Source organism: Alexandromys fortis, unplaced genomic scaffold (assembly GCF_014885135.2).
Source record: "Alexandromys fortis isolate MF-2015 unplaced genomic scaffold, M_Fortis_MF-2015_v1.1 scaffold_42, whole genome shotgun sequence".
NCBI lineage: Eukaryota > Metazoa > Chordata > Mammalia > Rodentia > Cricetidae > Alexandromys > Alexandromys fortis.
Window position 1 is genome coordinate 9,544,917 of NW_026067934.1, and position 26,744 is coordinate 9,571,660.

The 26,744-nt window shown below is 39.3% G+C and overlaps 1 protein-coding gene across 1 annotated transcript in view; it reads left to right on the forward strand.

The window, feature by feature from the left end:
- Lrpprc (leucine rich pentatricopeptide repeat containing) overlaps positions 1-26,744 on the forward strand; it is an 82,639-nt gene that overhangs the window by 31,424 nt on the left and 24,471 nt on the right. Inside the window, exons 15-26 of the mRNA XM_050146001.1 lie at positions 3,109-3,136; positions 4,894-4,951; positions 5,959-6,065; positions 6,276-6,353; positions 6,702-6,746; positions 7,209-7,322; positions 8,123-8,253; positions 8,893-8,978; positions 10,299-10,506; positions 17,981-18,105; positions 18,469-18,575; positions 25,895-25,963. Coding sequence (XP_050001958.1) covers positions 3,109-3,136; positions 4,894-4,951; positions 5,959-6,065; positions 6,276-6,353; positions 6,702-6,746; positions 7,209-7,322; positions 8,123-8,253; positions 8,893-8,978; positions 10,299-10,506; positions 17,981-18,105; positions 18,469-18,575; positions 25,895-25,963 — 1,156 coding nt within the window. The remainder of the gene's footprint in view (positions 1-3,108; positions 3,137-4,893; positions 4,952-5,958; positions 6,066-6,275; positions 6,354-6,701; positions 6,747-7,208; positions 7,323-8,122; positions 8,254-8,892; positions 8,979-10,298; positions 10,507-17,980; positions 18,106-18,468; positions 18,576-25,894; positions 25,964-26,744) is intronic.

The following is a 26,744-nucleotide window of genomic DNA, read 5'->3' on the forward strand; positions in this document are numbered from 1 at the left end:
TGTGACTATGATCTCAGCCTGCTGGATTTGGCCGTAGGAAAACCTGGAGTTCCATACCTCCATAGCTCCATAGTGTATTTAAAGCCAATGTGGGCTACATGGGATTCTGTCTTCAAATAAGTAAACAGATCATATTTGGAAATTGCGTTCTCTGTCAAATCTAGGATGAAATTGTATGCAGAATGAGCAAGATGTTTCTTCCTTTTATCAAAAGAGTAGAACAAAGTTTAAGTGAAAAAGAGAAAACTGTTCCTTGAATGTATAATTGAAAATACTCCGAAGTGTTGAGCCATTGCTAGGAGGCAGATATGGCACTGAAGCCAGCCCCTACAAAAAAAAACGGTGGAGAACTGGTTAGGTGGCAGGCCAGGGTTTCCTTTTTCTTTTTCCCCTCAGTTTTCGAGTCAGGGTTTCACTATAGCTATCTAGCCTGTCCTGGAACTAGCTCTTGTAGACCAGACTGGCCTCGAACTCACAGAGATCTGCCTGCCTCTGCCTAAGTGCTGGGATTAAAGGTGTGCACCCAACCAGGCCAGGGTTTCTTACGAAGAACTCTGTGGTTAGGTATTCTGACTTGTTGGCAACAGTGGGAACTTGGCAGTTAGAAATCTGTGTTGTTAAGGAGTACTGCCTGCCACGTGTTGAAATGAAAGATCAGGTTTTTGAATCTAAACATTTAAGACTGACCTTAGCCCTACTGGAGTCATCAAGTTAATGCCAAATCTTCAACACCTTTTTGTAAACAGTAGGTGTCGATGATGTCCTGACCTCACCAGAACTGAGAGCTGGAATGAAATGCTTGCTCCTATAGAAAATGGAATGTGGGGAGCCAATCACTGCATTTGTTTCTGTCTCACGGCTCTCGCCGTTACTCCTCTTGGCCATACCCACGCTGGAGGAGGACCTGGAGGATGGCTGATAGCAGCACAGACAGCGCTGTCTTTGTTACTCAGACCTTTCTGACTCTCACTCCACTAACAATCAAGATGTTACTGTTTTGTTATAAATTATCCTCCCAGATTCCATTATGTCTCTAGAAAAAGCTTCCTGAAAACCTGCAGTCAGTCCTCAGCAGAAGTGGTGCCATTGCCAGTGTGTTTTTCAAACCTGTTCTTCTTTAGAGGACGTTGTCCTTTACAAATTCCACCTTCTCAGAAACTTATTTTCTGTGTGGGCAGAAAAGAAGCAAGGATTATTTGCTTATTAAACAAGCACCAAGATTCATTGCCATCCAAACTGGCTTTAAAATGGGTCCAGTGTTTTATTAGTTATGAGAACTTGGGAAATTTCTATTGCATTTTTAAATTGTGAATTGTATTATACATTCAGTGAAGTATCTCAAAGTTGAATGCACCATATAAAACAAACACATAGCTGTCACCCACAGAATGTCTGTTGTTCTTGTAAGGTCCTCTGTGTATCCTTTCTCAGTTCCATGTTGTCTTCCTGAAGTTCCCTGCTGTCCGGACATTGATGTAACTCCTTCACCTGAGTTTGTCTGTAATTGTGCCACATTTGTGTATTCTCAACGATATGTAATTTTGAATGACTACACAGAAGCCTGGCCTTAAGGGCAAAGCAATAGTCTCCCTGGAGACTCAGGCTTCAGCTTTTCTAAAGGCATTTCCAGAGAAGTCAGTAGGAAAGGTCAAAGGTTAGTCCTGAGAAGCATAGGGTTCAGTATATTTGGAGAACCTATGACCAAATATAGGCTCACTACGGCCTTCCTCAGACATTTAAGAAAATGCTTCCATAGATGTTGTCATCAACTTTAAGTGCAGGGCGTGGGCAGGGAAGGAAGTTTTCTACATTCATGATTGACCAGTAATTAGATGCATCAGTACCTTCCGCTAAAAAAGATGTGTAGGTGCCTAGTGCTGGTGGCCTGTGGTGTAGACTCGTTGTGTGCTGTGCCTTCCCAGACTGCTCCTTTGACCTTCATCCTGGAGGTTCTTTGTTTGTCCACGTTGGATCGCTGTATCCACATCGATGTTTTTCTTCTTTATTCAAGTTTCGTAGAGGCTATCCTTGCACACCTTTCTGCAGACGTTCTTGGCATTATAAACAGTGGAACCACAGAAGCACTGTCTTGTTCATTTTGAACTGAACACGTGAGCATGAAACTCAGCAGTGATGGGAAGCCTTTTTTGAAAATTGTGTCTCATTTAAAAAGACCATATTTGTACTATAGTTTTTCTTTCTTTCATTGAATTGATTTCAGATTTTATAATACAAAGAATCCAAATATATTATACTCCAACATTTAGCATTTTGTCTCATTTTTACTGCCTCTGTGTGACATACATATATACACACATATGTATATGAGAAATGGATTTTTCAGAATTATTTTAGCTTAATTACCATTATGCTCCTCTACCATTCCATATTTTAGTATGTACTCTAAAAGGACAGCCTTAATGTAACCTCAGCACAGTTAACAAATTTAGGAATTTAAACATTGCTGGGCTATTTTTAGCTGACATAATTTATGTTTCCATTTTAAAATTTGTGTCCTTTTTTATATTTTATACCCTTTTGTACAACGTTCAGTTCAGGGATAGATATTGCCATTTCTTTTAAATTTTCTCTATTCTGGAATAACTTTGTCTTTTATGATATTAGCTTTTTTTTTTTACAAAATGTGTACTTCTTAGTGATTAGTGGTTTCCCCATAAGCTTCAGGTTGTGTGTTCCCTGCTGGATTATTGCCTTTTCAGGGAGTTACATCCAAAGGACAGTTATCCCTTAGCATCCAGCAGTGATGCCAGTCTTGCTCACTCTGTCAGGATGGCCCCTAGCTCTATCTGAGTTGCTGTTTTCCCCTTTACAGGTAGCTCAGACTTGGAGGGCACCTGCAAATAAGCTTGCCTTTCAGACTTGGACCGCAGCATGCAGACATGGCTTTTTAATGGTCCATATCCAAACCATTGTTAATTTTTAAAATTTTAAAGTTGCTTTTCTTAAATAGTTCAATTTGACATTTATTTACTTGATAAAGCATTGATTTTTTTTAATGTATTACATAATGTAATTACTGATGCATTTTGACTTAAAATGGTTTTTGGACCTTTGAGCTTATTTTTAATCCTTTGCTGCCCTCTGCAGGTCTAAGAATATAGATCTTTGGAGCAAGGTAAGTATTCCTAATACTGCAAACCATAATGTGATGCTTGAAAAGCCTTTGAGAGCAAGTTTTAATAGCTTCACACATCTGGTACATTATTACAAGCTAATGGATTAAAAATCTTGATATTGGTAGTTCTAAAACAGCAGTTCTAAAATGTTATTCAAGTAGCCTGACTTAATCTTAAATTCTTACTAAGATTTTCATCTTTCAAAACAAAACCTCAGAACTTATTGTGGTGACATTTGATCTTATATATAGGCATAATAAATTTTTTTGGTGGTGCCTCACATTTCCTGAGTGTTTGTTCATTGAGATCATCTCTAGCCCAGTTTCTTGATACATCCATGTGTATCTGTAATTATGTATTCCTGTATGCAATGGTACATAGACAAACCCACTGCTTTGTAAAGAAGTCAGCTGCTCTTTATGGCAGAAGGACAGTTAATGATTGCATGAAAAATACCAGCCCAAGAAGATCAGAATCCATAGTAAAGTCCACAGTTTAAATTTGTTGTGTTTGTATGTTTGGTGCCAAGGTGGAATCCAGAGCCTTACATATGCTAGGCAAATCAGGCCCACTTTTTTCTTTTTTTAAATATAGTTTCATCCAGTTTTCTAGTATCTAGTATTACTATAGCTGCCATTCAGACTTTGTACTTGATTTTAGTATACAGTTGGGTTATATATATAGCCCATGGAGACGTTCACTGGTTTATTCATTATATGTGTCTGTTCACATTTGTTACTAAATACTATAACTGTCTGCATGTTTTCTGCAGCTATAGTCTCTGTAGAATTTATGTGTGTTGCTTGATAGACAGCCTATAAAAGGCTGTTTTTCTTTTTACTCTTACCTTCCCTTTGTTTGGACGGCCATTAAGTGAAGGGTTTCATGGTGGCATATGATCAGTCTTGTTCTTTCCCGTATTAGCCAACAAATGATCCAGGTGACTGACATTTGACTTTGATTAACGCTAATTATGTATGCCGGGATAAGCTCAGCTGTAGACTACATGGAAGTCCTGACCCTTATCATTTTGGACAGCTACTGTATGCTTCTGCTCTGTCTTCAGCCTAAGGATTTATGGGGTCAAATGCTGTTCATGGTTAGAAGGCAGTATTATAGGTGTATATTAATTTTGATTATAAAGTGTATACTTGGATTTTTTAAGTTAAAAATTTGTCATAGAATTAATGCTAAGAAATAAACTTGTGTATAATTTTAATGTCTTTGAATTGAATTGATAAGAGTCTGAATTCAAACACATTTGAATCTTTGGCTCATTTTAAAACCTCATTTAAGTGACTGAAAAAACGTCACTGAGAAATAAAAAGAACATACTATTTTCTGGTACAGCACATATTACTTATTATTTTCCTAGTATTTTAATCAAATGGGGGCATTTGCTCCAGCTTGAGTGGGCTCTGAACACTAATGAGAAATGATGCTTTACAGTCCTGAGAGATTTTTCTGGTTTTCGGAGCTAGCTTTGAGAGTTTAAATTCAACATGAAGAATCACTTTAGAGTCTTTCTTTGTGATGTTTCATAAAATACTGCAGTTTTCCTTCATGTGTTTTTTATTATTTTTAGAAGACAGACCTGCTGTTTAAAAACGAATGACCTCTGTGGTGGGTAGGTGGGCTTGCTATGACACAGAGGTCATTTGTTTTTAAACAGCAGGGTTGTCTTCTAAAAATAATAAATGTATTTTTTTTTTGTTTGCTCCTCTTGCTGTGATGCATGGATTTTCTGTCTTACCAGATAACAGAACTGTTGTACAAGAATGGACGTTACTGCCAAGACCCTCCAGGACCAACAGGTAGCGTTTCTATTTAGATGACCGTAACTTACCCACAAACCCATTCTTCTGTGTAATGATGGGCCAGAAGGATCACAGCAGTAAACTCTCTGATTTTGAAAGTAAAATTTGAAAACACTTGATTCTAATAATCTGTATCAATAGGTACATTTTGAGATCTCTAAAGTGTATGTAGTTTTATTATTTTTGAAGACAGACTGTGAAGCCTTTGAGGTGTTCTGATAGCCTCTGTGGACCTAGGTGTAGAAGCCAGTGAGTCTCAGTGTCTATGATTTAAGCATTTTGTGGGTATAGTTAACTTTATGCGCAAAGTAGGTAAAGGTCTTAGATTTTTGACTTAAATATAACTTAATACCTAAAAGACATAATTCAGGCATTTAATGAGTCAGGACTATATATAAGAAAGTCCCCTTCTTGAAAGTTCAAACCTCCTCTTGGAGGCATTAACACATGGCCCTGTGAATTTTATGCTTGAATGCATAAGAAAATGACTGTTGTTACTAAACATCTTTGTTAATCTTGGATTTTCATTGGCTAATAGGCAGCTCTCCATGGGATTACTGTGTCTGCTCATTAATAGTAATGTAACTTTCTCTGCTCAGTATTTATCAGTCACTTCTTATTTTCAAAATATTGTCCACAAAAAATTAGTATAGAAATATGTGACGACATCTATTTACACTCACTACCTGTGCTTTGGACAGGAGAGGGGTGAGGCCTTGGGCAGGACCACTTCTGTCACAGAGTGTGGAGAAAATAGTTTGAAATAAGATTCTGTACTGAAAAGCTGTCACTCGGTCTGAAAATAATTAATATTCCTTTCACTCACCAGCTAGATGTGTGCTCCCAATCCACATAATCTCTATGCCTCAGTGATCATTGTTGCCATTTCAGAGCCTCTCATCAGGGTGACATCTCACACCAAAATGATTTCTTATAAATTAATCTTGATAACATGACAGTCTCGGTAATTTCAGTAGAATGCTTTCCCTTGTTTTTCTCTACAGAAGCTGTTGGCTATTTCCTTTATAACTTGATTGACAGCATGAGTGACTCAGAGGTACAGGCCAGGGAGGAGCATCTGAGACAATACTTCCATCAGCTGAAGGAGATGGTACCATTTCATTTTTGCTATAGAATGCCTGTCCTGCCTGACATGTATCTATTAGATTTGAAATTGCTGCTTTTAAGTACAACCAGACCACTTCTCAATGACATGCAAGAGTTAGAGACTTAAATTATGTCTGAGATAATTTCTTAGACAAATTTCAGTTTGTCTAAAACTCAGTGTTTTCTTTGCCCCCCCCCAATTTCTTTCTCACAGGGTGTTAAAGTTCCTGAAAACATCTACAAAGGCATTCACAATTTGCTGAATAACTACCATGTCCCTGAATTGATCAAGGTGTGTGAATGTAAACAGCCAACTTTGTTAAATGCTTCATCTATATGTAATTAAAAATCTCATTTAAATTTAATTTGGAGTGACACAATTTTTCCCCAATAACAACAGTAAAAATAAAGCTTTTATTGATTGTTAGTAGAAACTGTTCACACAGTAAAGGACACATCTAAAGTAATTACAATAAGTAATGCAGTATAAATAGAATTCCTGCAAGTTTTTAGAAAAATAGCATTAAAATGTTTTTTCAACGTTCAAATGGGGTGGGGCTTTCAGAATTTACCTTTGACATTCACTAACAGTTTTTATCTTGTGTTTTCTAATTCTGTAAAAATTTGGTTCCAATTTTAGGATGTTATGGCGCTGGTTGACAACGAGAAGGTAGATTCTCGAAAAGTAAGTGTGTTTTGCTTTTGTTTGTTTTTTGTTTTTCTTTTTCCAGACAAGGTTTCTCTGTAGTTTTGGAGCCTGTCTAGGAAATAGTTTTTGTAGACCATGCTGGCCTCGAACTCACAGAGATCCACCCACCTCTGCCTCCCTAGCGCTGGGATTAAAGGCGTGCGCTACCACCGCCCAGTGTGTTTAACTGAACATTCCAAATAATGTCCCTGTAAAGTTGTCTTATATACCTCTGAGTTGGTAAAACTGTCCCCCATCTCAGAAAAACCAACAGACAGGTCTATGATGCTTGCATTTGCGTATAATCTTGGGAGTCATAAGCCCCTGGAGTCCATTCCATCTGCAGACCTCAAGATTAATATCCTTGCAGCATTTCTGACAGTTCAGAAAGCCAGCTTAGAGGGGAGAATGATGAGGGCTGTATCTTCTTTTCATAGTAAACTTGCTTTTCCCATGTAGTCTCACCAACTGGCCTCATCTGATTTGGAATCAACACTTGAAAAACTAAAAGCTGAAAATGAGCCTGTAGGAGATGTCCTCAAGCAGCTCATCCTGGTGCTCTGCGCAGAGGAGGTAACGTGAGCACCTCATGCTCGTAGGGTGACATAGTCCACATAGACCACAGAAGTCCAGCCTAATAGAATGTTTATGATTTTTACACTTTATTATTATGTGTCATGCTGAGAACAGAGCAATTAAATGAAAGGTTAACTAATTTCAGCGACTCCTTGAATGGCATGTTTGCCGGTTGCTGTAGTTTGTTTATGATAATCTGCAAAGTGAATGATAGTAACAGCCGTGATAGGTTTATCATACATGCCAAATGTCCTTTCAAGCCATGGCTCTGGTCTCATATCTAGATTGTCAAGCAACTGATACATGCAGTAGTCATTTGCAAGTCAAATATACCGAGGTTGTTAATGCAGGGATTGAAATTCCATTTTCCTGCTAGGAAAAAGCTTTCTGAGATAAAGGGTCCCTTGCCTTCTCCAGCAGGCATGCAGCTGTACTTTGTGTTCATGGTAGTAGATCTGCAGTTTGTAGGGTATCACTGCACTTTTTAAAGTTTCTATCCAATGTTATTATACCTGTTACTTATGGAAAGAAACACTGACTAACTGTGAGATGGCAGCATGGCTCTGTTACATTCCAAAACCGATTATGTCACATCACTTGTGTACTGAACTACTCTGAGAACTTTTCAGTCATGTGTATTTCCAAGTCTGGAAATTAGACTATTAAGGCGGACTTGAGAAACCATTTGTTTTTAAAGTACTGTTAGGTTTTCCTATACTCTGAACACCACAATAAAAAAGATACTATTTTTGCCTTTGTATTATTTTCTTCTTTTTCACTAAATCCTTTTATTTTAGAATATGCAAAAAGCCCTTGAAGTGAAAGCAAAATACGAATCAGATATGGCTCTTGGTGGCTATGCAGCTTTAATAAATTTGTGCTGCCGACACGATAATGCAGAGGATGCATTGGACTTGAAACAGGAATTGTAAGTACCCTGGCACTGAAGCAAGTCAGCCCTTGGTGGACTGAGTATTACTGACATAAGTAATTTTTAGTAATTTTTTTATTATCAGTGGTTTTTTGTTTGTTTGTTGTTTTTTAAATTTTGTGCTAGAAAAGTCTCTTTAGCTAATTATGTCGTTCTTTCTTCAGTTTAGTAAAACCTTCCAGTTCTCCAAGCCAAGGACTGGTGTTGGGAACGTTCTTAAAAGCTGTAATATCTTTCCCTTTCTATATATGTACACAAGATTCTGTTGGTTTTCAAGAATCATTTATTTTCCTTACTTAAAGATTTATAATACGGAAACAAGTCATGTTAGGTATTTGAATGTGTGCAGTGAAAGCTGGAGTCATGAAAAGGGCTGTGAAGGCAAAGTGTGTCTTGAGTGTCTCCCTGTGCAGTGAGGCAGTGTCTGTGGTTCTGCGTGTTTACTTCTGCAGTCACCTGTCTGTAATTGATTTTGGATTGACACATGGTTTCAAACAAGTTATATTTTTTGTTTTTGTTAGAGCCAGTATCGTAACAGTTTCAAGCTGTCTGAATAAAAAATGAATATGTAATAAAAAATGAATATGACTATCCTTTTTCAGTTACTTGACTTAATGTAACTGACTTATTTTATAGTGACCGCTTAGATCCTTCTGCTGTTCTTGACACTGCCAAGTATATAGGCCTTGTGAAAGTATTGGGAAAACATGGCAAGCTCCAAGGTAAGCCTGCGGACATAGAGGAAATACGCGGTACCAATCTTTGCCACTGGAATAACACGTGAATTGATATTAATGGTGTATCATGTCCTACAAAGAGCTTGAACACTTTGCATACAAATTTGCATGTGAATCCAACCAGAGCTGCATGGACAGTGGAGGCCATTAGTTTTAATGGATTGGCAAGCTTGTCATTTACATTTGCACAGCTCAGTGCCTTTTGCATTTCTGCAGCTAGTTTTTATTAGCATTGCTGTTTGGATTGTGTTTGAAGATCATGACTTATGGCACAATTTACTTATATGCCTGCACTAATGGCTTTGTTTTTGCTTAAAGAGATCTGAAGGCTGAATATAGAGCTCATAAACACAACCTGGTAGATAAGAATCTGAACTGTGCAGTTTTGTCTTAACCCTTTGTAACATTAACAAAATGTATACTTTAGTTGAAAAAGCAAATTTGATTACATGGATGATTTGGATACTCTAATTTCCATTTTAAAAAATTGCTAAGCTTAATAATATAATGAATTGCACTTAATAATCCAGTCTTCCTATCAGCTTTATATTGGAACTTCCTCTTTACATTTCTTGCCTCTCTTTGATTTTTGGAAGAAACAGAAGGGGAAATTACTTGATTTGAATATTGACATTTTTCCTACGAAGCCTTTCTAACACAAATTGGCTTTTTTTAAGTCATTTTTTTGTAAAGTGGTCAAAACATTTTGTCAGTGTAATAATTAAGAACAAACATAAAAATGCACTTATTTCATATCATAAAATGTTTGTTTCTGCCTTCCTAATGAAGCTTAATGAATCTAATGTATTAACATGCCGTCTTCTGGAAAGCTTTCATTGGCTCTGCGTGGCTAATTAGTATCGACACAGCAAACAGGCCCTATCGGTATCAGACCATTAGTCTGGCTGTATATACAGTGTAAACACATCTTTATTATCTGGCCTCCTGACAAGCCATCTGCTGAAGAAACAATGGTGTGATTTAGCAGATGTTAGCTCCAAACGATAAAAGCATCCATTTAGAAGGATCTTCCAGCTCTAGGGCAGACCATGCAGGGCTCTGTGGTGCAGAGCGGGCACATAGTCCCTATCTATAATTTGTAGTCAAAGTTGCAGGGAAATGATAAAACCATGCTATTGTGCATTTATAATTGTAGTCTCGTTTAGAAATGCAAGTAGTAATTAACTTGAAATCGGCATTATACACTAGAATTTACATTCCTGCCGGGCTTGAAATGCTGTTTTAATAGCAGTTTGTTTCCCTACATGAAATTACCTAAGGGTCTTTTGTGTTATTTCATTGTAGATGCTATTAACATTCTAAAGGAGATGAAAGAGAAGGATGTAGTTATCACAGATAAAACAGTCATGTCCTTTTTCTACATCCTAAATGGTGCCGCTTTAAGAGGTGAAATTGAAACAGTAAAACGTTTGCATGAAGCCATCGTGACTCTTGGGTTAGCAAAGCCATCCACCAACATAAGCATTCCATTGGTCACTGTGCACCTGGAAAAGTAAGTGGATTGAATTTTGGATGTTGGAATTACAAGAGTGAGCCTAATTGTTTTGGGATTATGCTCCGCAAGTGCTCTGGTGCCGTGGGAGCCTTGAGTGTCATTTGCTGGTAGATAAGTGTAGGCTAGGCATCCCTTCAGATACCAGCAGCCTGGGACTTGGCTGTCTTACCTGTCTGTGGAGGTCTCTGGTGACTGTTTATTAAGGAAGTTGTAAAGGTATTCCATGAACTGGTATCTTTGGTTGGGCATGTGGTGGCAGACACCTATAATTCCAGCACTCTGGCAGTTGAGGCTCAAGGCTTATAGGAAGTTGACTCCAGTCTGGGCTATATATTCAGTTCTTAGGCCATCCTTAGCTACAGAGTAACACCCAAACTCCAAAACCTAAAAACAAGTCAGTGGCACATACCTTTAATCCTAGCACATGGGAGGCAGAGAATGGCATTTCTGTGAGTTTAGTGTGTAGGCCGCTTGGTCTACACATTGAGAGCCCTGTGTCTAAAGAAAGAAAAACATAAATACAACGTTTCCTCTAAGTTTTGGATCTAATAAGTGCTGGTTTTTAATGAATATAAGAAATAGGGATCCTCTGGATTTTTCTTCTTATACCCCATGATTATTACCCAGGTAATAAACAGAGATCTCTTGATGTGTTCTTCCTCTTTGATATTCAACCACATGTACCAATATAGTTATTTAAAAAATATTTCTCTTTATGGGAAAATCAGTTTTGTTGGTAAGGTAAGATTTTCTGAGGTTGAAAATTTCCCCTTTGCAATGAATGCCCTTGTTGGTACCCAAGTTAAGGTGTTGTTTGTACAGTGAGTCTTAAATCAGTGGTTTTTAGTGAGAAAAAATTGTTGTAAGATTAATTTAGCACCCCTTACCTTCTTTTGCTTTTAGATTTGTTTTAGTTCCGTACATTTTACCTGTTTATCTTCTATTCCATGGCGAATGTTGTTTATAATTTGCTTCTTTTGTAATTAGGGTTTCCCGATTTTCCTGTGGTGGCGTCTATCAGTGCCAGACAAACTGACTTTCTATTTTAATTGTTCTCATTGTCTCTCTTAATTTCTGGTAGTGTTGGTTCTATTAGGTAGTATAGTGGCTGTGTATATGACTGATAGTGTTGGATTTAAAATAAGAATTGAAAATATTTCTTCTAGCTAGCTTTCTATTAGGAAATGTATATTTGTACATTTGGATTATGCATACACAAAACAATTGCTTAACTATGCAATCATAAACAGCTACCAAGTTAGATGATTGTACAAATGTTCACCTTCACAGTCTCAGCATTACGTTCTTTTCAAGAAATAGTGACTCAGGCAATGGCTGTGTTACTGAGTTCTCATACTCACAGCCAACTTTAAATAGAAATCCTATAATTAATATTCTTCCTAGTGGAATTTTTTGATTGTTTAAAAAGCCCATCTCTGCAAATTGCATATGGAACTCTACACAGGGATTTGAAAGAAATGGGCCCAGTGCCCAGAAGAATTAGGCCCTCCTACACTACTGGGCAAAACCAAGTAACTAACAAAGAAAATGAGGTCATGGCAGAAGAGTATGTTACAAACAGGAGAACTTTGAAGACAGAGACATGAAAGGTTTCCAAAAGAGGCCTGCAGATGAGGCTCTGAGCCAGGGGCAGTGGACATAGTGTGGGCAGTGCTAACCTGGAGTTTAGCAGCTCTGTGTTTCTGCTGGTTTAGAACAGTACATATTTGTCTCCCCTCACATTGGCTGTCTTTGTTAGCTGGGCTGAGGAAATCTAAGTCAGTCCCCTTTTAAAGGGTGTTACTGTACGCAGGTATTTACAGAAGTTCCCACTTGAGAGAGCTTTCCTTTGTTTTCCTGTTATTCTGCTTTCTTGTCTTTGTTTTTACAGAGAGGGCTCCATGACAGGGTCTTTCTGTTTGTTCTGTCATACTAAAAACATTATGTTGCCTGCCCTAGATTTATGGGAATAATAAAAATGAAACAAAGGAAACTTTGTATTTATAAAACTACCAAAAAAAACCCACCCCCCCCCCCCCAAAAAAAAAAACCAAACCACCCCTCTGGTAGCATTTCATTAGAAAAAACAGATAAAATACTGACTTTGAAATTTTTATTCAATTCTGATAGAAGCTAGCTAATTAATTCAGAATCATGACAAGTACCAGGATTAACTACACCAGGCTACCCAAACGGGCACAAGTATTTGATTTGATTTAATAACATTGACTTTTCAGTACTATCACATTATTGACTCCAGCAGGTTATGAGCTGATCTGCAAAATGAGCCATATTTATTTAAACTTGGGATAAAATTATGGAAACAGTTTCAGAGCATCATTTAAAAAATCTCCATTGTCATTTATTTTCAGCATGTTACTGCAAAAGACGAAAGGGGTTATCGATTTCATATTACAGTTGTAAAGCAAGTCTTTAAGATTCTGTCGGCTTTCATTCTGAGCTGATTTTTCAGTATTTGGATAAAACACAGGAAGTAATCCTGTTAGAGTGTTCCTTATATACTTACATACTGTGGGTTTGGAAAGAATGCATTTTGTTCATATGCATTTGACGAGGGGAAGCACAGTGGTCATAGGTTTCCATAATTGTAAAGAATTTGGTAAATGTCCTGCTTTTAGACTACCCATGAAATAATATTTAACATTGAACAGGAGAGTTCAGTTTTTGTGTGCTTCCTATTGCTAGTCTTTAATCCCTTTATTAACATGTAATCCAGTTGAATGTTCCTTTAAGTATTTTGTTTTGTCATAAATTTTATCTATCTTACCCAACTCCTAATTGGTTCGGGGAGATGACAGGGTTCTTCTGTTATTAAGGCAGAAAGGACTTGTTTAAAGTGAGTGTAGATAGCTTTTGAATATCTTCATGCTGTTAAAGAGAACGGAGTTAAAAGTGTGCGATGCTGTTTGAGATTCGCTTGTCCCCTGTGATCCATGGGGTTTTGTTCCATGTGGGAAGGAGCCGAGGCTGCGTAACTGAATTGCATTAGGTACAGATGATCAAAGCGCTATAATTTCTGCTTCCCATCAAGGAGTTTTTGTGTGTGCTGATTTATGCCTATAATTTAGAGATGCACGGATGTTGTTCATTTCTTTTCCCAGAACTGTTGCTAAATTAATATTGAGTTTTTCATAAATGTCCTAATTTCCATAAGGTGAACTTTTAAAATTTAGATTTTTGAAACAGTGTAACCTGGCTACATATATGTTACATAAATGAGAGGCATACTTGTAAATGCTGGTTATTCTGTGGTAAACACTCCCTTCAATTTGAGCGTCTTCATTTGTACTGGATACTTTTATTATATGTGGGAATGCTTGCCTTCCAGAGTAAAACTCTTCATATGTTAAAAGGAAATTAAGGAGGTTTGGCTCTTTTACTCCATTATTGCAATTAAGAATTTAGCATCATCAGTGCCAAAGGACAAAAAGTGTTTCATTTGCCCGAGGGGACAGGACAGTGATAAGATGATTTTTCGTCAAGGATCATTGGGTCGTAATTAAGTTACATTCATGGCTATTGCTTTGTGAAGGATGATTGGTAAATGACAGGCTTCATGTGCTTCTTATGGACAGTGTGCAGTGAGGGTTTTTTCTCCCTCTGTCAGAAAATCCTGTTGAGCCTGATAATGTAAATGTGGCATTTTACTCTGAACAAAAGAGCAGGGAAATGAGCTATCTTGTCTAATCACTCAGTTGTTTAACACCGACTTCCAGTTTAGACTCAATTGGCTGGAAAGCACTTGACATGTGAAGTTAGTGCTGCTCCGAGCGCATGTTTGAGTAAATTTTAAAGTAAGTGACAGCTAAATTGTACCTAGGGAAATTACAAAGCCTTCAACACAGTTAATTTTTGGGGAGGATTAGTTGTAATTGCAACACCAGTCTCCTTGAAGATTTCTCATTTATAGATGATGAACAGGGAAAAACAAAAAGAAAACCCGTTGGCTCTTGCAAGGTGCTGGTCTTCTGGACAGAGCAGTGTTCTTCCTCGCCTCTTCCGAAACACAGTTCGTTTTGGGCTGTTTGTTTCTTTTTGACATGCCACCCACCTCCACCTTGATCTTGTTTCTGGTGATTTCTGATTTGAGGGTTGTTTAATCAGTAGGCCCTTCAATAAATTGCTATTTCACTAATATTTTATGCGTAGTGGTGAAGTTCTTTATTCCCGTTAGAAACCAATATTTGTCGTATTTTTTGTTACTTAAATTATGTATCCACCTTGGATTCAAAAGTTATTTCCTACAGTTGTGTAAGGAGACTGAGTTGAAAGCTACAGATGAGAATAGACGGTTGTGTATAGGTCTCCTAGAGGAGACAGTCAGCATTGTGTGGAACACATGTATGACGGCATTCATGAAAGGCTGTCAGTGAGATCCTGTCTCCCGGAACCTCACAGAGACGTTTCTGGGATGGGCGAGTGCTTCCTAGGAATGTGGAGCACAGGCTTGCACCTGATGTAGTGTATGTTCTTCTGTCGTTGATACAGCACACTTTCACTTGCTATTAGAGGCTAAAAGAATGGGCAACATTAGATTTGCCATGTGAGCAAGCATCACAAGTGCTTTTCAGTTTTGTGCACTCAGGCAAATATATAATTTATATTATGGTCATAGTTTCTGTAAAAATTGAAATACAGACTCTAAAATGAGTATTGAATGGGCCACTCTGGTTAATAACTGCAACTCTTTGATGCTTTCAGATGACTTACTAGGTGTGTACTCTGTTAGGAATGTGTATGTGTCCTTAAAATTTAGAATGTCAGAGTCATCTTTTCTCTAGTTTTATCTTTATTTCACATGATTTGGTAACACTTCTAAATTTTCATCAATCAAAATACTGCTTTTCAAAATTGACTGCTTTTTTTCTTAACATATAATTTCAATTATGAGAATTATTTTATATGATCTTCAATATATATTTTCAACAGGGTTTCTGGTTTTTAAAGGTAGTGCAAATACATTTTTGTCTTAGAAATAATAGTGTGTCATGTAGTAGATTTGTGTGGGGGTGTATGTATGTATGTGAGAGAGAGATACGGTTTGTGGAAACAGTGGCTGGAATTTGGTTTCTGTGGATAGACTTTACAGTTGTATACAAAACCCTAGGGACAATAGACTCAGAAGCAACTGAGTCAACTTTTGAATATAGAGTTGACATAATAGAAGTTTTTTTCTAAAGGACTATTGTTTCTAACTACATTTTGCAGTCATTCTGGTCTGCCAAGTGTATAAAGGATCATAGAGAGCTCTGGGTCATAGATGCTGGCAGTCTTCTGGCTGCTAATGTGCCCAGCTGCATTTTCTCCCCTGACTTTGCTACTCTTAGTTCTCATTCTACTTAGCATCGGTGGTGTCGGAGTGACACACATGCATGACAAGTGACCAAGCAAAGATTAAAATGAGCTGGGAACCCAAAGGACCCACATGGGTCAGTGGTACAGCTCTCTTCAGTTGAAGGTCAAAATCTGGAGTCCTACAGATGTACAAGTTTTCGTTTCCAGGCTCTTCCAGAAAACATCTGGATGAGGCAAAGGACATGAGGGATGCAAACCTTTATTCTTTAAGAACACCACCACCCACAAGGTGCATGCACAAAACACAGATAGCAAGGAGCCAGCTAGTCATTTCCTTTAGTTCTGTCCAATTTATAAGGAGTGTTTTGTAGATTGAATTTATCCTGTCGGCAGCCTTAGGAGTGATAATGTTGGTGTTTAAAATGACTAAAATATATGAATTATTTCCATTTTTCTATTCTTGTCTTTTCTGTTGTTCTGGGCATGTATAATCTTCGGAAGCATATATTTGGAGACCGAGGACTATTAACGTGTCGCTTTGATTGACAGTACGTTCATTCATTCATTTATTGATAGTTTTGACCTAATGTAGGGGAAATACAGTTGAGACAGTGCTGTTCTGGTTTGGGTGTCAATTTGAAAAAGCAGATCTTGCTGTTTAAAAACATGATTGTATTAGTTTTCCTCTTAGAGATGTGTTCATAGTTTTTCATGAAGGGCATTGTAGAAAGAGAACACATGAGCCTGTGTCTGAAGCTAGGGAAAACACTGATTATATATACTATAGTATATGTGGTAGCACTATAGCATTTCCTTCATATGACAGTAATCTAGCCTGCAACATCTACTTTCGGGTTTGAAATTAACCTGTAATTTAGTCTTCACCCCAAATGACAAAAATTCAAATGACTCAGTGGGGTGCCAGAAGATGCACTGTAAACAGAACTAGTGCGGGGTACAGCCGACTTGGCTTAACACATGCTTGTTTCCCACCATGTCAGCCCATCATGGTGAGCACTTCTGCATTTCACTTAGCACCGTTTAAAAATCTTAATCTAGATCCCGTAGTAATCTCATCTAGGGTGACATAGCATTTGTGTAATGGGCAGAGTGTAGGGCTTTTATCAGTACGTTGTGAAAGGCTTTCTTCTGTGAGAATCGTCGGCATGTGTAAGAAACTGTCTCTCCGGGAGTCTCTGGTTGTCACAGAGTGCACTTTTTGTCTGTGTTGTGAGCGGTGTCTTAGAAACATATCTCACGCTCTCTTTTTTAATGTGTAGTCTCTTAAAACAAATAATTGTCCCGAAAGCAGTGGTGTTTTCACAGCATAATATGTAGCAAAGTGCTTGGGCTGAGAGTCCAGGGGCCTGCTCCAGGGTCACCATCTGCTTATTCTATTCTTCAGGCAGAGCCATGATTCTAGAAGAAGAAGAAGAAGGGCATTGGACAGAATTGCGCCTGCTGCCTCTGTACAGGCTCTTCTGGGCGCCGTGTACTCACTTGCCCTTTCAAAGGGAAAGGGGCTTTTGAAGACCCACGAAAATACCTTTCAACACCCTTAAGAAACTCTGACTTAGTAAAATATCGTTTTCTTTTAAGTACCGCGTTTACAAAGGTGCCATGATTTACAATGAAGCAGGGTTTTCAAGGCTCCTTTCTAAAGGCAAAAAGTTCAGAATTGTATAGTTCACTGATCAATAAGAACACCCTAGTTTTAGGTGGGACTGTATTTTCATTTCCTGCTCACCCATACAGCAGCTGTGGGATGGAAGGTGCTGGCAGGTGCCTCCCAGTCAGAAGCAGTGGGGAAGACAGTGTGACAGTAGTCCTTGTGTGTGGAAATAGCAGCCTGATACCAATTTACTGCACACACTCAGATTGTAGCTAGAGCAAAATTAGAAAATGCCTTCATCATTTTCGACCCCCCCCCAACACTCTTTAAAAAGCAAAGTATAAAGACAAAGTGGGGAAAGCAATGTGTCTGAATGCGTGTTAAGAGCAAAGGCTTGTCCTGCCTTCTCCATGTGGGCTGAGGGGTTTTGTCTCAAGTTTGGTATTGACAGTTTCCTTGCTCATTACATATCTGTGTTGTTTCTGAGAGCCTAAACTGAAACTGGATAGATCTTTTTCTTCATCGTCAATTTATTTTTCCAAGGGATGATTTACCTGCTGCCCTTGAAGCCAGCATTGACTGCCATGAAAAATATAAAATATTACCCAGGATTCATGATGTCTTGTGTAAGCTAATAGAGAAAGGAGAAACCGATTTGATCCAGAAAGGTTAGTGACTACCACCGTTTTCTTTAGTCTGAACGTGGAGATGTGAGAGGAAAATGTAAGATCAGGTGAACACCTCCCGAGAAACTGTCGTGCTTCTGAGTGGAAGTGATTCTAAACATCTGAGAACCTCTGGGCTTCAGTGGCCGTTCCTTTGGGAGGATTGCCCTCTGTTCTTTCGGGTGCATTTTCTGTTAGTGACCTGCCTTGTGTACAGAGCCTCACTAGGTCCCTTTAGCACTGTCTTCAGTATTTAATGTCATCAATAAGTGCTATCAGATAAGGACTGACAATATCGAGAATTTCATGATACTGTCTTTTTATGTTTTTCTCATGATGTGTGTGTTCTCCTGCCCTGTTGTCTAGCGATGGACTTTGTCAGCCAAGAGCAAGGTGAAATGACAATGCTGTACAACCTCTTCTTCGCCTTCCTGCAGACAGGAAATCACAAAGAGGCCAAGAAGATCATTGAGGTATGATTTTAACTTTGCTATGCTAATGTACAGCTATTTAGACTCTTAATTAGAATACACTTAAGAATCTTAACCTTTAATTATCCTTGTTCTGATTCATGTTAGTGGAACTCAGTCCTAATAGTATTGGGAGGAGGTAGCTCGGCCAGCTTTGTTGTGTGCAGCTACAGTTCAGAAAAGGCAGTCTTCTTGTATATTGAATTGTTTTCCTCACGTGGCTAAATTCACTGTTATATATCAAAATGTTATTTGCATATTACATCTTGAATTGTGAAACAATTAAATTAAACTGGTATTCCTGAGTGTAAAGTTGCTAATCCTCTTTGCCAAAGAGTTCTTTGTTCTTAAAAGCAGAAGAATTCAATTTCCTGCGGACCAGGCTCACATTTATTTGTAATGCTTGTCTACAAGTCAATCAGCCAAACAAGTTCTGTCTGCAGTGGTTTGGCATTTCATTATTTAAATGTTCTTTCTTCTCCCTTTTTTTACATTTTTTTTTTTGTCCCCACTATGGTAAGCAGCTTATAGGAAATAGGTGACAAACCTGGCCTCTTTGGGATTAGTATATTTTATCTACACTCTGCTGATCTTTTTCTTACTGGAATTGATAAGGCAGCGGCTAACATAGTCTGTCCATATGGTGATTAATTTCATTATCAAACAATTCTTTCTGTAGTAAGAAAGCATCCACAGTAGACGTGGTGCATTAGGAAGAATGACGCCTTGTTACTGAAAACACTGCATCCTAAACACCTAAGGAATCACATTGCTCCAAGGCTGCTATCCCTGTCGTCCCAGGTTGGCTCTTGGTCTCCTTATTTTTATATAAATTACCCCTGGTCATAGGACTGAAGATTTAGACACATGACATCATCAGTGTATCTTCAAGACAGGATCTCACTGTGTAGCTCTGGCAACTCGAGCTCACTGTGTAGAGCAGGATGTTTGAACTCAGAGACCTGCCTCTGCCTCCCAAGTGCTGGGACTAAAGATGTGCGCCTCCATGCCTAGCTTGTATCTTCAAATGTTTTTAAGAAGAAAAAAAAATGTAACACAGGAGATAGTGAAATTAATTCAGAACTTTCTTCAGTTTTTCTCTGTCTTCTCTGCCTACATACCTGTCAGTCGTAGACAGTACTTTTTAAACTCAGATAGTTAATTCGTATTATCTGGAAATTGGTTTTAGTAGATCTGAAGGTAGAAGCACAGTCTGCCTTCCGGGTCTGCTGCTCTGTGTGGCACTGTGTATAGGCCACTGACTGAGGCAGAGCACTGTGCCCCTCGCTCTGCAGTGTAAGCAGAGACCAGTAACAAAGGCAGAGGCCTGAGAGTGAGTTTCCTTTACCATCTGCTAAGCTTTCCTCAGCTGCCTTATCTACAAGAGGGAGTGTGGTATCTGTCTGTAAGACTCAGTAACATGGCGTGTGTAAAGTAACTTGCACATTTCCTGGATTATGGTGAGTGATCAATAATATCAATTCTCTTTGCCCCTCAAAGGTAGGGATTGCTTTGTCTCCTTTGTTCTATATGATTGCAGTGTAATATCACACTGAAATATCACATACCGTATCACATACTTAACATAGAGTATGTGGCTATCATGTAGGTGAGCGAGAGAAGACTGGCTTTTAACACTTTCCAACTTTGCCCATATGGGTCAGTTAGAATGACTGTTAAACAGTGGGTGTGTATAAAATTAGATAAAGAGGAGATGGCTCTGTAGCTAAAGTGCTTGTCTTGTAAGCATGACGATCTGAGTTCACATCTCCAGCACCCACGGAAAAAGCTTGTATGGCAGCATTTGTCTGTAGTACTAGCATTAGAAGGCTGAGCAGGAGAATTCTTGTCTAGTTAATTAGTGAGCTCCAGGTTCAGTGAGGGACACCGTCTGAGGAGGAAATGAGAAGAATAAACCTCTGGCCTCCACACATACAAGCATAGGCACGCACACCTGCATGGAACACACATGCAGGCACACAGAGAGAGAAAAATAAAAAATAATCATAGAACCACGGCAGTGGCCGGGGAGTGTGATCTATGAGACTATGTTTTAAAGGGTTATCTCATTGACAGGACTGAAGGGCAAGTTTGTTCGTAGCTAATGGAGAGTTAGTTGTGGTGAGAATTTGTAACACTTTTTGTTATAAAGTTAAAGACCTAAAGTTTTCAGTGACAAAAGATACAAGCAAGACTAGATTTATGAATAACATGGCCTGTTTTGTTTGTAGACTGAGCTGGTCTATGCTTACATACTATGTGATAGGGAGTCTTTTTAGCATAGACTTGTATTTTATTTCTTTACATAGATCACTATAGGAGGGTGAATTTTAGCTGATTTTTAAAATATCTTAGGTATTTTCTGAATTCTTACAGTGAGTAGCTTATACTTGGAAAAGAATTGTTTTCTTCAAAGGGAAATAGAACGAGGATGCTCTAAAATGAAGTTAATAAGTTGAGTCTCGAGGAACTGAAGTGAGACTCCCTTGAGTAGGAGGTTGCCGTGAGAGGAAACTGTTGACCAACCTGAGGACTTTATGGATTCTGAGCATTTAGGAGAGTTATTTCTCTTGAGTAGGAAATTTGGGGAGACTCTCGGTAGGAAGTGGGTGTGGAGCAAACAGTAAACATTGATGAGTTAATAGCACTAGGAACAGCAGAGAGGAGAGAGGCGGTAAAGAGTGGCCGCTCCAGTTTGTCCTGGGCCAGGCTCGTGAGAACTCTTTGGAAGGGAAATGGAGGAAGCCAAAGAGTGACAGATTCTGGGTACATGCAGGAGGGTTCTGGGGCATTAAGGAGGACCTCAGGGTCGCGGGCAGGAAGTCGGGTGCCAGCACCTTCTCCCATGAGTGATGGATATGTGCTGGCTATCATCTCAAACCTCTGCCATCTACACAGCTTCCCGTTGGGACTGATTGCTCGCTTTCCTACAGACTGGGCCAGCAAGGTAGCCCTTTACAGTTTTATTGAGTGGAGTAGTTGCTGTCAGGGAGAGTTCTGTGGAAAAGGCTATTTCAGAATAGGTATTTCTAAAGAAGTGATGTCTGGGGTAAACCAGAACGTGGATTGGGAGCTGACAACATAAAAGTGTTCCAGGCCAAGGAGGCTGACAGTGCAGAGGCCCTGGGGAAGGACAGGGCTGCCTTTGTTGTTCTTGTGGGACGTTTGCTGCATTGACAACCAGAGGAGTGCGGTCCCTCCGATGTCCACGCGCTCTTCAGTACTTCCAGCGTTCTATGGCACACGCTGGAGTGAGCTGCACCATTGAGGACATGCTGCAACTTACTTTGTTATATCAGGAAGAGAAAGTTTGTGAAATATATTCTGTACCTTGCTAGTAATAATCAGTCATATTCCCCACCCCAAACTGCCCTGTGTATAGAACCAGGTAGAAATTACAGGCTTACTTATTTTAAAATAAAGTATAAAGACTCAATTTGAATACTTAGTCATCTAGTCATGTTTGTGGTCATTCTCTCCCTTTATTTCAATGACTTACTTCATTTATGTATAATTGAAATTAATGGGCTCGTGTGTCTTACTTAGTACTTCACTGTAATCAGCTATTCCTTCATCTCCCTGCATGAAATTCATTAAAGGTTTCTTTAAGCATTGTAATGATCACGTTGTTCCATTGTATAAATGAAACACATTTCATTTGTTTCTCCCTGGAGAAAAAATTTTTCCCTGCCTACGAGTCATTGTCATTCACATCTTCGCGTCTGGCTTCTTCCTTCAGTTTTCCGGCCATTTTCTCCAGGTGCTTTCTTGGCAGTGAGTTAATCTAATCAAGACAGAAATGGTCAGATAGGTGAGACCTTCCCCATCTTTAGAGATTTGAATAGAAATCAGGTTTTCCAAAATTTAGTATAGATTAGAAATTATGGTCAAATTAAGATGGTATTTCCCGGTAAAAAGAAAAACAAACCGTTCCCTCATTCCTTTAGATCTAGTTTAAGAACTTCACTCACCTCCTAGCTCTGGTGGGTTACAGAGCATAAAATAAAATGTGTTTTGTCTGAACCACTTTGTTTTGAGACTGGAAATCAGAGCTGGCATGTATAGTCAGGAGAGGTTAAGTAACGGTATAAAATTGTACATAGCTTTTACAGGGCTCCAGGAAGAAGGCTGTCGGTGTCACTGCTGGCTGTGACGGGCCAGCCACTGCTCTTGTCACGGTTATGCTTTCACGGTAACGCTAACGTTTGGGACTCAAACCTGCATTGTCACTATGCAGTGTAGTGACAGCTGGGACTTTGCCATTCGTGAGCCTCACAGAAACTCCCTGAGAAACAGCTAGGGCAAAGAAAGTCAGGTAGGACAGTCCCTATAGTCTCTGCTTCTCCAGCCCTGCTCTCCAGACACGCTGCCCCAGCTTGGGAATCATCAGAACAACTTTCTCTAACGTTTGTTTCCCCTCTGCTCGGTTCGTTTTCTTCCATTTTATTGAAACTGAGGTCAGTTTGCTGTCCTCTGCAGGGGGACTCTCAATTTGTTGGCTTCAGATTTAACACTAGAAGTTTGGATTCTAGTGCAGACTTCATTACTCTTTGTTCTTTACTTGATGAAAATAAAATTTTTATCCCAATTTGCTTTCCTTAATGGGGTCAGGACTCAATCTTATGTGCACTGTGCTGATTTTAAAGCTAGTGTTGTCTCTAGCTTCCAGAATCTCGCAATACGCCAGTTCTCCTGACATGTCAGCTGGGAGTCTCCTTTTCCACTGTCTCCGTAACTCCTCCTGGTGAAGAGAAGCCTGGCTGTTTACAGTAGACTGTTCACTGATGTGCTCAGGGCATTCGCTCTTTAATACACCTGCTCTTTAAGTGCATATCTGAGAGTTTAGAGAAAGGGACGAAGACTAAAGGCTCACTGAGCGCCGTGAGGTCCATTGTCCTCCCGTGTCTAGCCTGGCCATAGGGTCCAGAGTTAAGTCAGCTTCTGGGGAGCCCTGTACACACGTACTTCTTTACTGCACTGACTAGAAGGAGTAGCCGTAGTGTATGTTTTATTGAAGTCAGTTTTCTTTGGCCATTCCATTAGTATTGGCAAGAAAAACGAAAGCAAGTAAAAATTGACTGTGTCAGTCAAATTTAAGTTCATATGAAATAAAGGTTAAAATGCAGTAGAAAAATTTTCATGTCCTTCACTTGAAAATTATTTATATTTGTCTTTATTAACATGCATAGGCATTGTGCTCATAGAGGATTATATTAAAGCTATCAAGTAATGAAAACATTTTGTTTTACTTTCTGCCTATACAGTTGAGCTCAGTGTTGCATTAGAACTGCAGAAAGCTGTGCTTTATGACCCAGGAACTTAGTTGGAAACAAACATGGCAGTCTTTCTGGTAGAGTAACTATGTAGCCTCAACGTCCATTAAGTAAATTACATGTAAGGAAAATCAGAAAGGACTAGAGGTTACCTCATTAGTTTAATGTGCAGTAGCTGGCCTTCGATGTTATATTTAACATCCCAGGTAGAATTCAGTTCTTCCCTGTGTTTCAGTGCATTTTCTGTTGCTGCTTTCAGCTGCGGTGTTTAAACTTCAGTAAGATGCTCAGAGATAAGCCAGATGCATTGGCTGTTCCAGCAGCCTAGGAGATTTAGTTAATCTGACCTAGATGTTCTTTTGATGATTGAGGTTTGTATGTGAAAACAGTTCTCAATTTCAAAATGGAGCATGGGGGGAGGTGTAGCATAGAAGTCAGCTATCCTGCCCGTGGCAGGGATTAATCAGCCCTGAGCAGGAAGAGTTAGCGCGAGGTTGTGCTGTTCAGATCTTGTGGATTTGGATCAGTAATAACACTGGAAGTTGTAAGTGAATGTAGCCCTTGCATTTTCCATGTTCTAAAGAGGCTAAAGAGGATTATTTGTTTTTTTTTTTTTCCCCAAGGGCTTTCTATGTACATTGATGTTAATTTCGTATTTGTTAAGATGTATATGGAAAAGTAGATATGAGGGAATCCTTGAATACAGTCCATGTCTAGATGTAGGGGTTAATATCTGAAAGTGTGTTCCAATGGTCAGTTTACTTAGTGTGTGATTTTATACCCCAGGACACAGATCCTTGCATGGTTAACGAGAGCTCACAACTTAAAACTCTACCATTTCTGTCCTGCAACCCACGCTGCAAGATGGGACTTAGTGCATCAGATCTTCATCTAGCGTTGTGCAGTGCCTTCATCTAGCTCTTCATCATCTAGCACTGTGCAGTGCCTTCGTCTAGCTCTTCATTTAGCACTGTGCAGTGCTTTTGTCTGTAACTAGAAACACCGGGTGCAGAGTGTGGTGCTGTGCTCCTGGAGAGGACCGCCTGAGTCTGGAGGTCAACCAGTGCACAAGTAGCCTGGGGTTTATAAATAAGCCCTGGTATTCTGGGGGCACCTGGCTTCAGCAACCACCAGTCGAGAGAGCAGGCACAGTACCTTCTCCAGGTTGGCACTCAGCCAGGGCAGATGAGTATGTAGTTGTCTTATCTTGACCCTGTGATTGAAATGCAGTGTTCCGTGCTGAAACCCTCTTACAGATGATGCAAATGCTGTTGTTACAGGCACAAATCCTTGGAATTATGTTGAAATGGTTTGTCTTTTATTTCAGTATCCAACATTGTGAAATAAGTGTTTTAAGCCAGAGTTCCTGACTAAACCTTCAGAATTTCTAGTTGAGTGTATAACGAACATACATCTCAGTTATTGATCTAAGCCAGAACTAAGCTAACGTTCAGTGCTTAGCCAGGTTTAGATGCGAGGTAGCACTTGCAGTACTTGCTAGGTAAAGTTCTTTTATTAAAGTATGTTTTTTCTAAAACTGAAAGCTGCTGGTTTTTTATTAAAATTAAAGTTCTGATTCTACATAGCAAGTTAGTCAGTTTTGTCTATTGAATCTGTTGGCGTGTGAAGTGAGTGGAGGGTGGATCATACGATCATGCGTTATGGGGTGACTGTGCATGTATGTGTTTATCTTTACATATTCTTGGGTTGAACTGAACAAAATTAATCATTTTAGTATTTAAAGATTTGTGGAATAGTGTGCAAGGTCCTGTTTTTAAACTCCAGTACCAAAACAGACAAACATAAAATAAACTTATTGAATGGATACTGAGCTGGGAAGGAGCGCCTTGAGATAACCTAAGTAGAAGCCTATCTAGAAAGACATCTGTTAAACATGGCTCCATTATATGCTTTGAGGTCTGTGGTCCTGGGGTTCTGGACCAGTTTCCTTTAGCATGTATGTGCCGTTACTTCATTAGAGGGAACAAACTGTCTTCCAGGGAGAGTCACGCTGTGTCTTACATGTTGTGTGGTGGTTCTGTTTTTCAGACTCCAGGCATGAGAGCTCGGCCTGCAAGACTGAAGTGGTTTTGTGATAGATGTATTTCCGGTAATCAGGTTGGTGTTTGATTTCTGATGTCTGAAGCACTTAAAACTCAGGAGTAAGTGAGTCTCAGCATTTGAGAAGTCACAAGATGTCCTTGTGGACACAGTGTTCTCTCAGTGAGTCTCCAAATAAATAACAGCATATTTTGTGTTCCTGGGGTACATTAGAAGTCCTAATCCTGGAGGTTTTCACCTGCCTTCCTCTACTTGGTCTGAGCAAGCTGGCAACTTACAGTGTATTGTGGCAGGAGGAGATGCCCTCTCTCCAAGCTCACTACTTCTGTTCATACCGTACATAGGCAAAGCCCTGGCACAAGGCCACACGCCATCAGGGTTGTGTGTCCCCCCCACCCCCATGCTTTCCCCAGTGCTCTTTATGTCATCAAGATGCTCTCTGGGCAGCCCTGTAGCTTAATTTCTCGTGTTGTGTTGTTTGATTTCAAGGGCCTTTTAAACTTTAAAACACATCTGGGTGATGGCGGCGCACGCCTTTAATCCCAGCACTCGGGAAGCAGAGACAGGCAGATCTCTGTGAGTTCGAGGCCAGCCTGGTCTATAAGGCAAGTTCCAGGACAGCCAGAGCTGTAACACAGAAGAATCCGGTTTCAAAAAACCAAAAACACAAAACAAAACAAAACAAAAAAAAATATTTTGTTACTAATGTAACAAATGTAAGTTTACTTAACTAATATAAGTAAAATACTTACAGCACAGTGATTAGGTTTCAGTGTGAGCTCCCTGGGGTTAAACAAATACACCCTTGCTGTTGTGCTTGACCCTTAGTCTGTTGGTA